Source organism: Thalassophryne amazonica, chromosome 20 (genome assembly GCF_902500255.1).
Source record: "Thalassophryne amazonica chromosome 20, fThaAma1.1, whole genome shotgun sequence".
NCBI lineage: Eukaryota > Metazoa > Chordata > Actinopteri > Batrachoidiformes > Batrachoididae > Thalassophryne > Thalassophryne amazonica.
This window is the reverse complement of record NC_047122.1, coordinates 12399670-12416114: the sequence shown is the minus strand read 5'-3', so window position 1 is coordinate 12416114 and position 16445 is coordinate 12399670. Positions and strand designations below refer to the sequence as shown.

The 16445-nt window shown below is 43.1% G+C and overlaps 1 protein-coding gene across 2 annotated transcripts in view; it reads left to right on the top strand.

Annotated features, from left to right (window-relative positions):
- Positions 1-16445, top strand: part of mgat1b (alpha-1,3-mannosyl-glycoprotein 2-beta-N-acetylglucosaminyltransferase b) — a 33651-nt gene extending 17206 nt beyond the window's left edge. For both annotated transcript variants that reach the window (XM_034160878.1, XM_034160879.1), the window contains exons 2-3: positions 962-2159; positions 14553-16445. In XM_034160878.1, coding sequence (XP_034016769.1) covers positions 1317-2159; positions 14553-15254 — 1545 coding nt within the window. In that variant the 5' untranslated portion in view covers positions 962-1316 and the 3' untranslated portion in view covers positions 15255-16445. The remainder of the gene's footprint in view (positions 1-961; positions 2160-14552) is intronic.

Genomic DNA, 16445 nt, shown 5'->3' with positions numbered 1-16445 from the left:
ACACATTACATAGCTGGTTTGCTGGATTATAGTTTGTATATGCATCAGCATATATTTAATAATTTTGAAGAAATCTTTATAATCATGTCTTTTTTCATTATATTCTAAGTTGATTCACTGTACCCCGTGAATTAGTGTCCGTGGCACAGTGAATCAAAAATTTCATCAAAAAACAAATCAAAAATACAAACAGTATGACACTCTATGGTAAATCTGTGTGGAGTAGACAGTTCTCAAAAACTGAGTGACTGTGCAAGAAGGAGAAGAGTGAGGAAAGCCACCAAGACACCCAGACAACCCAGAAGAAGTTACAGGCTTCTCTGACTGTGATTGGAGAAATTGTGCACAGTGCATGTTTGCACTTTTTTATCTCCAATTATATAGCTTCATGATGAAATTGTACAGGAGGATGGTTTTCTTAAAAAGAATTTGCCAGAAGGTACATCTGAGATGCAAACCAAGATTTGATGTTTTGGTGAAAGAAAACCCTCCTCTGGACCACTTCATCATGAAGCTGTATAACTGGGGATACAAAATGCAAAACACGGTCATATGATTTGTTTAAACCAGAATCATATCGAACAGGAAGTGTTGTCAATCGCTGTAGATAAAGTGACTGTTCGGGGTAACAAGTGTCCCAAAACTTCAAGTTAAACCATATTTGATGATTTTTTTTTTTTTTTTTGTCTTCATGTGTACTGTCCCCTACTATCCTGCTCATGCTGCTTGTCTGTGTCCAAGGACAAGATATTTCATCTGCATTGTCTCAGTCCACCCAGCTCTAAATGGGATTACAGAATCCTGCAATAAGCCCGGCACCAACAGACCCCAGGGCCCACGTAGGACTCATGTGTGCTGCGGGGAAAATAGCATCATATTGACAGTTTTTTGCTTTATTATTCTGTGCTCCAGTGAGCTGTGGTCATTCTGCTGACATGCTGTTTTTCTGCTTTCTTCTTAGGATGATGGTCCACGGATAAAGATCCAAGGAGTCACGTTGCCTGGACCCAAAGTCACCCCACTTCAGTTTTTTTCATTAACTTTTCCAAATCCAGTGTTGAGCATCTTGCACCTTTTCTGGCTCATTATGCAGTCTTAATGTTTTTTTCATGGTGTGCATTCCGCAACAACATCATACGCAATCATTTTGAACACTCGTCCCAAAAATACAGAACTGATGTGACATTGTACGTAGTCAGAATGTGGACCCTGGTTATCTTTCCACCCAGTAGAGTTTGGGAGTTCAGCCTAGTTCTGTACTACCTGTAGCCTTTCCCACGACCCCGTTCTTTTTTTTTTTTTAGTGTCAGTGGGCCATGGTTCGTAAGAAAGGCTCTCTTATACTGTGTGGTGCTTTACTGTTTGTTGCCTGGAATGCTTTGCTTCTTCTTTATCTTTGGGGTCGTCCTCCCATTGGCCATCTTGGAGACGGAGGTGGAGCTGAACCAGGTGGAAAGGAAGAGTGGGGTTTAAGAGGGAAGGGAGGCCAGGCCAACCTGGCCGGCGAGGTGATCCGATTGGCAGAGGAGGTCGAACTTCAGCTTGAGAAACAGAAGAAACTGCTGAAGCAGATTGAAAGTCACAGAGCAGTTTGGGCTCAGCACAAAGATGTCGGGAAAAGAGAAATGGACGATACAAAAGAAGCGAAGGACCAGCCTGTCAACCAGCTACCAGATCCTCCACTTCCTGTGAAAGTCAGCCTGGAAAACAGGGACCAAAGTGAAGTAAAACAAACCCAGAGTCCCACTTCAGTAAGACAGCTGGCCACAGGAATGAAGCAGGAGATCACTGAGAACAGTCGCCACGAGACTTCTGTTACTAGCTCAAAAGCCATCATCCCCATTTTACTCATCGCTTGTGACAGAGTGACTGTAAGGCGGAGCTTAGATAGACTCTTACAATACCGCCCTTCTCCAGAACTCTATCCAATCATTGTTAGCCAGGATTGTGGCCATGCTGAGACGGCTCGTGTCATTGGTTCATATGGTGATCAAGTGATGCACATCAGCCAACCAGATCTGTCTGATATCCCAGTTCGGCCAGAACACAGGAAGTTCCAGGGCTACTACAAAATTGCCAGACATTACCGATGGGCGCTGAACCAAGTTTTCAACGTGTTCTCCCAGTCCACTGTGGTCATAGTCGAGGATGACCTGGAGGTGAGTGATCCTGCATGAATTACCACTTCCGGCACTCGTCATGTTATAACAACTTGTGGCTGACGGGTGGAACTTTTTATTGTAGCGTTTTGACTGTAGTAAGTAATATGGGGAAACTGTTAGTGGGGTCCGTCATCAGCAAGACCACGTTCATGTCTTTCACTAAAATACTCAGGCATAAAACAGGCATTTTTATTGGGAGTTTATTTGCTCATAAGCTTTTGCTGTTACTGTCAGTATTAATTCATTTGTTTACTGGAACAGTGTGGTTGAAGAGTCATGAGCCATAGTTTTGACATACAGCCGTAAACCCCACACGAGCTACTCACTGAGGAAGTTTAGAACATTTAGAGTTGGTTGGTCTTCTGTGATGAACGTGTTGGACTGTAGCTGTAATTGTTCCTAAAGCACGGATTGACAGGTGAGGTTGGAAGGTTGTACAATGTTTATCGAAATGGAAAATTATGATGTCTGCAGTAAAACATTGCGATGGACCATATTGTCAGGGAGGAGGAGCTCCACGTCATGTGGAACAAAGCTTATGTGGGTGATGTGACAGTCAGATCACCCACTGCATGTTCTGATCTGATGGTCCGTTTCAACCTGGGGTGCTGTCAGTGTCCGCTCCGTACGGACGCTCACTTGCTGCAGCTTGTCGCCATAGCGATATATGTTTTTATTTATGTCCACATAAGAACAGCAATCAGACACACACGCCTCACAGTGGATAGTCGTTAGTCCATGTCTGTCCAAACACACTAGGTGTTGTCCAGCTGGAATGTCCAGATCCACAGATTCTCACAGCTGCTTCTGTTGGAAGCCTCGTCTCCTGTGAGTGGAGCGCACACACCCACGTGTCAGTGTGTGTTTCCAAAGTCACACTTGTGGGGAACTTGGACAAATTTCACAGCAGTACGACAGTGATTGTCTGCAGTCTGTTGTTGTGCCAAGAGTGTGACTGGCCACACATTTTCTAAGTGCCATGTGAGCGGTGTTAGATGTTCATGCGTGTCACCTGGAATTTGGCCGGCACCTGCCGCGAGAGGGTGCGATGGGATCGCACAGCGCATACTCTGTCTTTCAGCCGCTGGTGTGCGCAAATAGTTGTAGCAACAGGTGTATGAGGCATTTGAGGCAGGTATGAGTCCACACATTTTGCATGAAATTCTTGCTTTGTGTGCACGTTGACCAAACTTCGCACGATTTGTGTGAAGGAGCCCTGAAGTAGCACACAGCAACCACAGAGAATATTGTTCTGCTGTCCGATGTAACCTTCGATATTTCAAGGTTATGTCATGTTTTTATAACTTAAATTTTTCTAAACCAGTAAGCATAGACATCGCTAACAGCTGGCAGTGCTAAGCTATCCTGTTGAGATTACTAGCTCAAACTCTTGCAAGATTGGGTAAAGTTGCGTGGCTTTCTCTTCCACACGTATAAGCAAATGTAGATGTCAGGCTCTGTAAAGAACGGGACTGAAATTTCAGCTAACTAAAAAAAACCCACTGGATGTTGATGATGCAATGCATTCTGGGTCCATTTTGCCAATACACCATAAGCAGAATTTGTCTTTGAGGGAGCGTTCATCTGGAAGCTGCCACTCAGCAGGTTTTTCTTTTGTTGAACATCTTGAACTTTATTTTTCTTTATTCAAAATGTAAAAAAAACAAACAAAGTTCCCTGATACTAAAACACATGCCGAATAACGTATCGGCAGCAGTGTTTTATCCGGAACAGATCAGATGTCCTTTTATTTGTGTCCCTTTTATTTAAGGATATGATTCCTTCTTTATGTTCTCTAATGCCATATACCAACACAGTGCAGAGTAGCTACCTAAACTCTGTAAGGGAGATAGAGTATCTCGTCAATAGTTTTACATCCTCATTGAAGACAACTTTGGATGCTGTAGCTCCTCTGAAAAAGAGAGCTTTAAATCAGAAGTGTCTGACTCCATGGTATAACTCTCAAACTCGTAGCTTAAAGCAGATAACCCGTAAGTTGGAGAGGAAATGGCGTCTCACTAATTTAGAAGATCTTCACTTAGCCTGGAAAAAGAGTCTGTTGCTCTATAAAAAAGCCCTCCGTAAAGCTAGGACATCTTTCTACTCATCACTAATTGAAGAAAATAAGAACAACCCCAGGTTTCTTTTCAGCACTGTAGCCAGGCTGACAAAGAGTCAGAGCTCTATTGAGCTGAGTATTCCATTAACTTTAACTAGTAATGAGTTCATGACTTTCTTTGCTAACAAAATTTTAACTATTAGAGAAAAATTACTCATAACCATCCCAAAGACGTATCGTTATCTTGGCTGCTTTCAGTGATGCCGGTATTTGGTTAGACTCTTTCTCTCCGATTGTTCTGTCTGAGTTATTTTCATTAGTTACTTCATCCAAACCATCAACATGTTTATTAGACCCCATTCCTACCAGGCTGCTCAAGGAAGCCCTACCATTATTTAATGCTTCGATCTTAAATATGATCAATCTATCTTTGTTAGTTGGCTATGTACCACAGGCTTTTAAGGTGGCAGTAATTAAACCATTACTTAAAAAGCCATCACTTGACCCAGCTATCTTAGCTAATTATAGGCCAATCTCCAACCTTCCTTTTCTCTCAAAAATTCTTGAAAGGGTAGTTGTAAAACAGCTAACTGATCATCTGCAGAGGAATGGTCTATTTGAAGAGTTTCAGTCAGGTTTTAGAATTCATCATAGTACAGAAACAGCATTAGTGAAGGTTACAAATGATCTTCTTATGGCCTCGGACAGTGGACTCATCTCTGTGCTTGTTCTGTTAGACCTCAGTGCTGCTTTTGATACTGTTGACCATAAAATTTTATTACAGAGATTAGAGCATGCCATAGGTATTAAAGGCACTGCGCTGCGGTGGTTTGAATCATATTTGTCTAATAGATTACAATTTGTTCATGTAAATGGGGAATCTTCTTCACAGACTAAAGTTAATGATGGAGTTCCACAAGGTTCTGTGCTAGGACCAATTTTATTCACTTTATATATGCTTCCCTTAGGCAGTATTATTAGACGGTATTGCTTAAATTTTCATTGTTACGCAGATGATACCCAGCTTTATCTATCCATGAAGCCAGAGGACACACACCAATTAGCTAAACTGCAGGATTGTCTTACAGACATAAAGACATGGATGACCTCTAATTTCCTGCTTTTAAACTCAGATAAAACTGAAGTTATTGTACTTGGCCCCACAAATCTTAGAAACATGGTGTCTAACCAGATCCTTACTCTGGATGGCATTACCCTGACCTCTAGTAATACTGTGAGAAATCTTGGAGTCATTTTTGATCAGGATATGTCATTCAAAGCGCATATTAAACAAATATGTAGGACTGCTTTTTTGCATTTACGCAATATCTCTAAAATCAGAAAGGTCTTGTCTCAGAGTGATGCTGAAAAACTAATTCATGCATTTATTTCCTCTAGGCTGGACTATTGTAATTCATTATTATCAGGTTGTCCTAAAAGTTCCCTAAAAAGCCTTCAGTTAATTCAAATTGCTGCAGCTAGAGTGCTGACGGGGACTAGAAGGAGAGAGCACATCTCACCCATATTGGCCTCTCTTCATTGGCTTCCTGTTAATTCTAGAATAGAATTTAAAATTCTTCTTCTTACTTATAAGGTTTTGAATAATCAGGTCCCATCTTATCTTAGGGACCTCGTAGTACCATATCACCCCAATAGAGCGCTTGCTCTCAGACTGCAGGCTTACTTGTAGTTCCTAGGGTTTGTAAGAGTAGAATGGGAGGCAGAGCCTTCAGCTTTCAGGCTCCTCTCCTGTGGAACCAGCTCCCAATTCAGATCAGGGAGACAGACACCCCTCTCTACTTTTAAGATTAGGCTTAAAACTTTCCTTTTTGCTAAAGCTTATAGTTAGGGCTGGATCAGGTGACCCTGAACCATCCCTTAGTTATGCTGCTATAGACGTAGACTGCTGGGGGGTTCCCATGATGCACTGTTTCTTTCTCTTTTTGCTCTGTATGCACCACTCTGCATTTAATCATTAGTGATCGATCTCTGCTCCCCTCCACAGCATGTCTTTTTCCTGGTTCTCTCCCTCAGCCCCAACCAGTCCCAGCAGAAGACTGCCCCTCCCTGAGCCTGGTTCTGCTGGAGGTTTCTTCCTGTTAAAAGGGAGTTTTTCCTTCCCACTGTAGCCAAGTGCTTGCTCACAGGGGGTCGTTTTGACCGTTGGGGTTTTACATCATTATTGTATGGCCTTGCCTTACAATATAAAGCGCCTTGGGGCAACTGTTTGTTGTGATTTGGCGCTATATAAAAAAAAAATTGATTGATTGATTGATTTGTGTTTTATAGAAAAGGCGGTGATGTTGCTGACGTCTTTGGCTCAGAGGAGACAAACCCTTTGAGCCACTTATCTGCTGTGTAGTTCTTGTTGTCCTCCTCAGGACTTTGCAGCACTCCGTACCGTGCAGCGATGCACCCAGCCAGGAAACTCTGAATGGTGCCTCTGTCACAGGCCATTGTCCACTCCCACAGCCTTTTCGGGAAGACTTGCTGTTTCATTGCACTGTGTCTCTTACTGTTTTATGATCACATTTTGTAGCATTTCAGCAACTTTCCCAGTCTTTTGTTGCCCCTGTTCCAGCTTTTTTGAAATGTGGTGCAGGCATCCATTTCAAAATGAGCAAATATTTGCACAAAAACAAAAAGTCTATCAGTTTGAACAGTAAATATCTTGTCTTTGTGGTGTATTCAGTTGAATATAGGTTGAAGAGGATTTGCAAATCATTGTGTTCTGTTTTTATTTACATTTTACAGAACTTCCCAACTTCATTGGAATTGGGGTTGTCCATGTGCGCATGTTATTAAATATTAAAACCATTCAAACAAGGTGTAAATATGTAGTCTTACCTGTCAGTTTCAGTCTGAAAATAATAATTAATTTGTTGTCCTGGATGAAGAAAAGTCCATGATGGTTTGAGTCTCTGCTGCACTGATCTGCTTCTGGCACATTCTGTAGCTGATGGATTGAGGTTCGTGTGCTTGCGCTGCAAGTTAAAAGACTGTGGAGAAGCCGCAGACACCGTACATGCGCGCATGCGTCAATAAAAGTGCTCCACCTGCCAATCAAAAGGATTACATCAGCGAAAATTAACCATTCTGACACATATAAAAAATGTGCATCACTGACCTGAACCACTCAGTGGAAAGGGAGTTGTCAGGAGCCTGTAAAAATCCATAAATTAATGGGACTATTAACATAATGGTTCCGGCGCTGATGACACTTCCTCTTTCTTCTCCAATGTTGGGAGTCGCTGGGACGTTCCTGGATTTTAGTGGCGCACAGTTCAAAATCCGAATATTTCTCTCTTCAGTAACTGCGCACCAGGAAAGGATAAATTTCAAACTGTTGTTTAATTTTAGTCTGAAATACTAAAAAAAAAAAAATTTTTTTACATATGTCACCTACACTTTAAAGCCGAACCAGGGTTTTGTGAGTTAGCATCAGTAAACTTCCAATCTCCCACATTTGTGATAAAACAATGACAATCATTAAAGCAAGTTACTTTGGTATGAAACTATATATATAAACTAACCGGTGTGCTATGGCTGCACTGATTAAAAACAAAAAAGTACACAAAGCAACTCACCTTTGCTATGATAAGATGATCTGCAAGTATTTGCATGCCTGACGAGATAGTTGTAGATGTCCAGGTAATGGATATCAGGATTTGCATGCCAGCAGCTCAGAAAACCTCGGCAATAAATACGGGTCCTGAAGGCCAGTCCGCACAATCTTTGCCATATACCGATCCTTCGCTGACTTTGCCACAGAGAAGGATTTTGCAGTTAGGTTGCGGAATTTGGAGTGTTCAGTATTTTCCACCCAATATGCAGGTATACTATCTCAGGGTGTGGTTTGATGACTTACTGTAAGTGCATACCCTCTATAGGTTGGTCAGTCATGACCGCCACACCCCCACCAGCTGTTCCATCAGCACTGACACTACCTTTAATCATAGAAGTAGAGAGAAGCATCATAGTAAAACGCATAAATGTAACTGTATAAAACTCATAAATAGCACAGTAAAAGTCATCAGACACCATAATAAAATTGTCAATCAATAAAAATCCAACACCATAAAATAAACATAGTATTCCTTTGAAGTAATAACACCACATGATGAGGGAGGTTGTTCCACAAAGTTACAACTAAATATAAAATATTTTCTTGAGTCATATCTGCATATTTGCACCTCAAAAATGTGAGAGTGACCTCTCAAACATAAATAAACTCTATTTTGGAAAAACAAATAACAGCCTGAAAACAAAATGATTATATATATATATATATATATATATAGGGGAGATTTTAGTCAGTCCAACAGCAACATGCAGAGATGTGTGCAATATCAGAAGGTTGCCGGCCTCACTGCAGCAATTTGTATTTTTTCCCCAGGATTTCAAAGAAATATTGGCTGGCATCAATCTTGGAGATATTGGCATTGTTCCAGAATAGCCATGTTCTTTTGCTGAACAACAAAACTCATTAAGAACAATTCACATTTTATTTTCAGTCATAAATTGTTTCGATATCACTGAGGTATCACACAATATGATGAAATACGAGGTCTGTCCAAAAAGTATTGTACCTTTTTATTTTTTGCAAAAACCATATGGATTTGAATCACGTGTGATTGCATCAGCCAAGCTTGAACCTTCGTGCGCATGCGTGAGTTTTTTCACGCCTGTTGGTTGCGTCATTCGCCTGTGAGCAGGCTTTGAGTGAGCAGTGGTCCACCCCTCTCATCTGATTTTTATTGCGAATAAATGTCTGAACGATTTGGAGCTTTGCTGCATCAAATTTTTCCAGAAACTGAGAGACCTCCAGCTGGACACCATTCGGAAAATTTAGATGGCTTTCAGCGACGATTTTATGAGGATTACACAGATTAAGGAGTGCTCCAGCCAGTTTAAAGACCGCCCACAGCAGCGTCTGAGAGCGTGGCGCGCTCCGAGCGCTGATCGACAGGCTCAAACCCCACTCAAACAACCAGATCATTTCCAACGTGAAGGCTTTGTTGATCCGGGACGTCGTCTAACTTTCACAAAAAAGGCAGAAGGCGTGGACATCAGCACTTTTTCGGCACATTCTACTGTTACAGGAGTTTTTTCATGGAAAGAGAAGCGGAGGATTGCGCCACCATGCCTCTCATGGCGCGGGACAAAGCCACCTCCATGTTGGTCTCACAGGACGGCTTTCAGGTGGCTCAGACGGCTTCCGGTTGCTTTTCAGTCGTGTGAGTATCCGAGAAATTGTGCATGAGCTGGACATGCCCCAACATGTCCTGTGAGGCTTCATCACGGCGTTGCTTTGCGCCATGCAGCTCCGCCGCGACGTTCCTCTGCTCCTCTTTCCATGACAAAAACTCCTGTAACAGTGGAATGTGCCGTTCATTTCTAAACTGGACGCTGTCTTGATCCGGTATGTCATCTGACTAGCACAGGAATTGCGGAAGACGTGGACATCAGCACTTTTTCGGCACATTGAGACAGACGTGTGGAGGAACTCCGCGCGTCGCGGCGGAGCCGCATGGCGCAAAGCACCGCCGTGATGAAGCTTCACAGGACATGTTGGGGCATGTCCAGCTCATTCACAATTTCTCGGATACTCACACGACTGAAAAGCAACCGGAAGCCGTCTGAAAGCCACCTGAAAGCCGTCCTATGAGACCAACACGGAGGTGGTTTTGTCCCGCACCATGAGTGGCATAGTGGCGCAATCCTCCGCTTCTCTTTCCATGAAAAAAAACTCCTGTAACAGTAGAATGTGCCGAAAAAGTGCTGATGCCAAAACTGTGGAAAAATCACCAGCAATCCCAGCAGGTTTGTATGATATTACAAAACTACATGAAGGTTTTGTTGTTTCAGAACTGTGCACATTGCCAGTTTTTGCATCATGAAGACGTCCAGGATATCTGGGATCAACCATGAGGCCTCACAGGTGGTGTTCTACCAGACGGTGGCTGACAGGATGACGTAGGTGACAGGAGACCACCAGCTGACTCTTGGATGCTGAGTCGAGCAGTTCTCGGTCTGGCAAAGTGGACAGCCTTGTTCCCTCAGATAAAATACGAGTAGTATTTAGAGTAAAACAGAAATCATCAGTATTTACAGAATTGATTGAGTTAAGTTTGTAAAAACAATATAAACACAGAAAGGTGAATATATCAATGATACACAGATGACACAATAAAACAAACACTTATTTCCATATGTACCATGCCATATGTAAAGATTGCAAAGACATTATAATCTCATGAATTAATGTAACTAGCAATAAGTGTATAGTTTATATTTATACAGTTTACACTGGGATATCAATAAAATAAGTACAAATTGAACAGAGAACAATAAGATCTCAATAAATTAAAATAAATAGCAACTGTATCCCTGTAGAAGTGTAGACAACAAATTCAGCACCACGTTTTGGACAAGAAAATAATGGACTAGAAGATAAGCTCATCTTTTGGACCAGAAATCACTAAAAAATAAAAAGGTGGCGTGATCTTCTTCCCTTGGCTGACTGAATAAACTTAACTTTAACTGTCTTTTAAAACTTGTTTTGTTGCTAATTGACTGCAAGATCTATATTTTATATAAGATATATTTTAGCTGAATAATTCCTGGCGTTTGGGATACATGGGTTATATCTTGATCTTTCAATCTAACTTCAACAAAACTTCGCAGCAATAACAGCGCAGCAGTGACGAAGCATCAGGGCAGCTACAAAATGTAAGGCTCCGTAAATTATTCAGAATGATTTATCAGTACCTTTAACCTTACTTGTTTGATATTGTTGATTGCAAGCAGAATATTGGAGTTTATCATTCCTGTGAATGAAGCACCGGCTGCACAACAAAAGACCGGAAGTGAAGAACCCAAACTCCTCTTCCGCATGCACGGCACAACCTCAGTCCCCGAGATCAGAAGTTGGTATTCCATCTCTCTGCTTCTCTGCTCTAATCTGCCTAAATCCCGCCTACTGCTGCAGGGAAATAGCATAGATTCATTCCCTCAACCACATTAATAACAATATCCCAAAGCTGCTTCAGGGGATCTTACAGTCAAGAGTGCAAGTTTTAAATTAGTAAATTCCTTCAGCTTCTCCCTTTCTCACTTCAGTTCACCACAGCAGATCTGAAATGGATGTGGTTGCCGATTTGGTATGCCAAATGACCTTCCTGATGCAACTCACCATTACACGGAGAATGGGCAGAGGTGTTCTTGAACAGGGAACCTTATGCTCTGAAAACAAGTGCAATAACCACTTGTCCACCACACTTACCCACAGTACAGGTTCTGTATTAGTGTATAATATTTGGTATCAAAGTTCACTTTTAAGTCGCAGGTATCTCCTGGTCTGCATATGAGCGGAATAGATTTAGAATCAGAATCAAAATCGAATTTATTGCCAAGTAAGTTTTCACATCCAAGGAATTGATCTGGTGTCATTTGTGTATAAACAACAATAACAAGAAGAGGAAAAAAATTATTCTGTAAGACGTAAAGGAGTCAAATAGACAAATAAGCAAATAGGCACAACTATGTTCACTGTCAAATAAATATAACGTAGTGGAACGGGGCTGTGCAAAAGTATGCAGGTGTACAGTACCTTTCAGTGCAGGGATGATCAGTGTGTACTTTGTGGGAGTTGGGGAGAGGCAGCGTAAGTGGGGGTCTCTGGCATTATTTATAAGTCTAGCTGTGGACGGAAAGAAGCTGTTTTTGTGTCTTGAGGTTTTAGTCCTGATGGACTTCAGCCGTCTGGGGAGGGTAACAAAAAGTTTGTGTCGTGGATGAGAGGGATCAGCCACTATCTTCCTTGCTCGCCTGGAGGTGTACAGGTCCTGTTGGGATGGCAGATTGCATTCGATCATCTTCTCTGCTGCATGGATGATACGCTGCAGACTGCTCCTGTACTTAGCAGTGGCAGCAGCGTACCAGATGGCGATGGAAGAGGAGATGATGGCCTCAATGATGGCAATGTAGAAACTCACATTATTGTTTTTGGCAGGTTGAACTTCCTTAGCTGCCACAGAAAGTACATCCTCTGTTGTGCTGTCTTGATGAGAGAGCTAGCATTCAGCTCCCACTTGAGGTCCTGGGTGATGGTGATCTCCAGGTAACAGAAGTACTCCACAATGGCGATTGGGTGGTCACACAGGGTGATGGGGTTGGCCGGGACTGGGTTCTTTCTGAAGTCAACAACCATCTCCACTGTCTTGAGGGCATTGAGCTCCAGATTGTTCTGTTTGCACCAGGACACCAGGTGATCGATCTCATGTCTGTAGACAGACTCGTCCCCGACAGAGATGAGTCCAATGAGGGTTGTGTCATCTGCTAAATTCAGGAGCTTTACAGACTGGTGGCTGGAGGCGCAGGTGTTGGTATACAAGGAGAAAAGTACAGGGGAAAGAACACAGCCTTGGGGGGATCCGGTACTGATGGACCATGTGGTGGAAATGTGCCCTCCCAGCTTCGCCTGCTGCCTACTGTTGGACAGGAGGCAGCATGTGAAGTCGGGCACACCAAGCTAAGAGAGCTTGTCCTGCAGCAGGGCCTGGATGATCATATTGAAAGCAGAGGTGAAGTCCAAAAACAGAATCCTGGCATAGGTTCCTGGGGAGTCCATATGCTGGAGGATGAGATTGAGGGCCGTGTTGACAGTGTCATCTACCGACCTGTTGGCTCTGCAGGCGAGCTGCAGGGGAACCAGGTGGGGGTCAGAGATGGCCTTGAGGTGTGTGAGGACAAGGTGCTCGAAGGTCTTCATCACCACAGAGGTCAGGGTGACAAGTCTGTAGTCGTTAGGTCCTGAAGTTCTTTGTTTTTTGGGGATAGGGTGATGGTGGAGGTCTTGAAGTATGCTGGCACCTGGCATGTCTCCAGTGAGGTGTTGAAGATGTCTCTGAACACCGGGGACAGTTGGTCTGCACAGTTCTTCAACATAGATGGGTAGACAGAGTCAGGTCCGGCTGCTTTGTGTGGGTTTTGCCTCTTGAAGAGCTTGTTGACATCTCTCTCATGAATGAGAGGGAGGAGGTGCTGGGGGGTTGGAGCTGGTGATTGTCATTGGAGATAGTAGTAAGACTATCCCATTGTCTTTCAAATCTGCAGTGAAAGTCATTAAATTGATTTGCTAAATGAGGGTCCTTAGCAGAGTGGGAGAGGTTTGGTTTGTAGGTTTTGATTTGTCTGAGACCTTTCCAGACAGAAGTGAAGTCTGGCTGAGAACGGATGTTGGAGTTTCTCAGAGTACAGCCGTTTAGCTTCCCTGACCACTTTCCCAAACGTGTACTTTGACTCTTTAAACCTGACCTTGTCCCTGCTCTTGAAAGTCTCCTCCTTCTGCAGCCTCAACTGTCTGAGTTTAGGACTGAATCAGGGTTTGTCATTTTTATACCGCACTGTGGGTCATGATGGAATGCAGTAGACCTCACAGAAGCTGATATATTAAGTCACAGCATCTGTGTACTCATCCAGACTGTTGGTGGCAGTTTTGAACACATCCCAGTCTGTTTTTTCTAAACATGCCTGTAGATCCTCCACAGCCTTACTGCTCCATAGTTTAGATGTCCTCACTACTGGCATGGTCAGAGTGGCCCAGTGCAGCATGTGGGACGGCATGGTATGCCTTGTTCATAACTGTGTAACAGTGATCCAGAATGCTGTCCTCTCTGGTCAGACATTTGGTGACCTCTCTATATGTGGGAAGTTCATGGGAGAGGTTACCTTTGTTGAAGTCACCCAGGACAATAACTAAAGAGTTCGGGTTAGTCCACTCCACATACAGTAACTGGTCAGTGAACGTGCATTGTGCTTCATGCACGTTAGCTGTCGGTGGGATGTAAACACTGACCAGAATGAATGAGGTGAACTCACGGGGTAAGTAGAACAGTTTGCAGTTAATAAAAACTGTTTCCAGAACAGGAGTACAGTGCTGCTGGATTACTGTCACGTCATTACACCAGCCACTGTTGATGTAAAAACAGATTCCACCACCTTTCCTTTTGTGGGAGAGTGCTGCGTCTCAGTCTGTGCTGAAAAGCTGGAAGCCTGCCAGCTGTAGCGCAGAGTCCGGAATTGATTCACAGAGCCACGTCTCTGGGTGTTTAGGGGTTGTAATTTGCACAAACATCTATTTTAATGAGGATGAAGGGATTTGTCTTATGAACATGATAACTCGTGAACAATATGTTGTAGATGCACAGATTTGTTTTTCTGTTTTTGTTTTTAAGTATGACATTATAATGTATCCTGTAAAGGATTTTTTTAGGATTCTGCTCTGTAGCAGCATTTCATTACTATTTGTTTTCTCCTTTGTGGTTTAGGTGGCACCAGATTTTTTTGAGTATTTCCGCGCCCTCTATCCCATCCTGCGTGCTGACCCCACCCTGTGGTGTGTTTCTGCATGGAATGACAATGGAAAAGACGCCCTGGTGGATCCGGCCAGAGCTGAGCTGCTCCACAGGACGGACTTCTTTCCTGGACTTGGCTGGATGCTACTCAAAGAGATGTGGGATGAACTGGAACCCAAATGGCCGTCTGCCTTCTGGGATGACTGGATGCGTCAGCCGGAGCAGCGTAAGGACCGCTCTTGCATCCGGCCTGAGATCTCCCGGACTATAACGTTTGGCCGGAAAGGTGTCAGTTTAGGTCAGTTCTTTGACCAGTACCTACGCTATATTAAACTGAACACCGAGTTTGTGCCTTTTACCAAACAGGACTTGTCTTATTTATTGAAAGACAACTACAATAAAAACTTTATCAAAGAGGTTTACAGCGCCCCACTGGTGAAGATTGAGGAGCTGCAACAAGGGGGCAGTTTACGGAGAGCTGGTCCGTACCGGGTGCAGTATTCCAGCCGGGAAAGTTTTAAAGTCTTTGCTCGGACTCTAGGGGTAATGGATGATTTAAAATCAGGAGTTCCTCGAACAGGTTACAGGGGCGTGGTCAGTTTCCTCTACCGGGGCCGAAGGGTGTTCTTGGCTCCCCCAGAGGGCTGGACACATTATGATGTTAGCTGGAGCTGAGACCCTGCTCCAGTCCGCACGGCATGAACGGTATTGATGAGCGGTGAAACCCTTTGTTCAGAGGAACACCCTCTCAAACCAAAGAATCCCGTCAGACGCTTTGAAAACATACCGGGCTGCGCCGCAGATGCGTACCCACAGCAAGGGTTGATGGAGAAATAGAAGAAAACAGGTGCTTAATCAAGATTGAAGAGTTCAGTTTCTCACTCATGGTATAGTTTCAGGAACATTCAAAGACTTTGCTGTTATTCCAGCTGCTGGCTTTGTGCCTTCTGGCCCATTTGGTTGACATGATGCAGATGTTTGCCGCAGCTGAAAAGCGCTTTGTTCCAAATCTGTTAGATGTGTTCTCTTTTTCTGTGACATTTGAAGGAGGTTAAAAGTCAAACATATGCCAAGGTTGTGTTTCATTATATCAAACTAATTAAAAACAAAGTAACAAAAATATTTTTAAGAATCAGGCAAACACCAAGGAACAATACCAGAATTAGAGTATTGGGATGCCCAAAGTCTTTGAAGGTCTCTTTTCACAACGCTGTAACTGAAAGGTTTGAATCCCAGACAAACAAGAGGAGTGTGGGACGTTGGTTACCAGCGGTGCTATGACTGGATAACCCAGCCTGGGTGCATAATGTACTGATGGTCTAAAATGTGGGTGTTTTCCAGTTCTTTGCAGAAGAGATTCAGTGACACTGATGTTTTCCTGATCACCCCAAGTTGAGAGCACATTACACTGACGTCCAGTCCAAGGCGTCAGCTCGAGTTTGTAGTCAAGACGATGACAACAGGAAAGCTGATGGTGGTCAACAGTTATCACTGTACTGTATTTATCCACACCGCGGTCTGATTCCCACGTCTGTAAGGTGACGTGTAAAACCACTGCCTGATGTTTATAACTTTAATACCTTATAAATAAAGTCAACTATTTTGATATTTGATGCTGAAGGTGTGGCTCTGTGATTCACAGGATAAAATGGACACTCGTTATATAATGAGAACAAAATCTGTTTATGAGCTACACCTTTTCCCCGCAAAGGTGCAGAAGTATAAAATGTTCTTGGTTTCTTGTTGTTGGTTTGTTTATGAAATGACCACATTTGAATGTTAGAGCTACAGTATGTCTGAAAAGTCATGAGTACCAGCGAACCAGGTGAGTTAACTGACAGGAAATAAATGATGTTTACATACTGA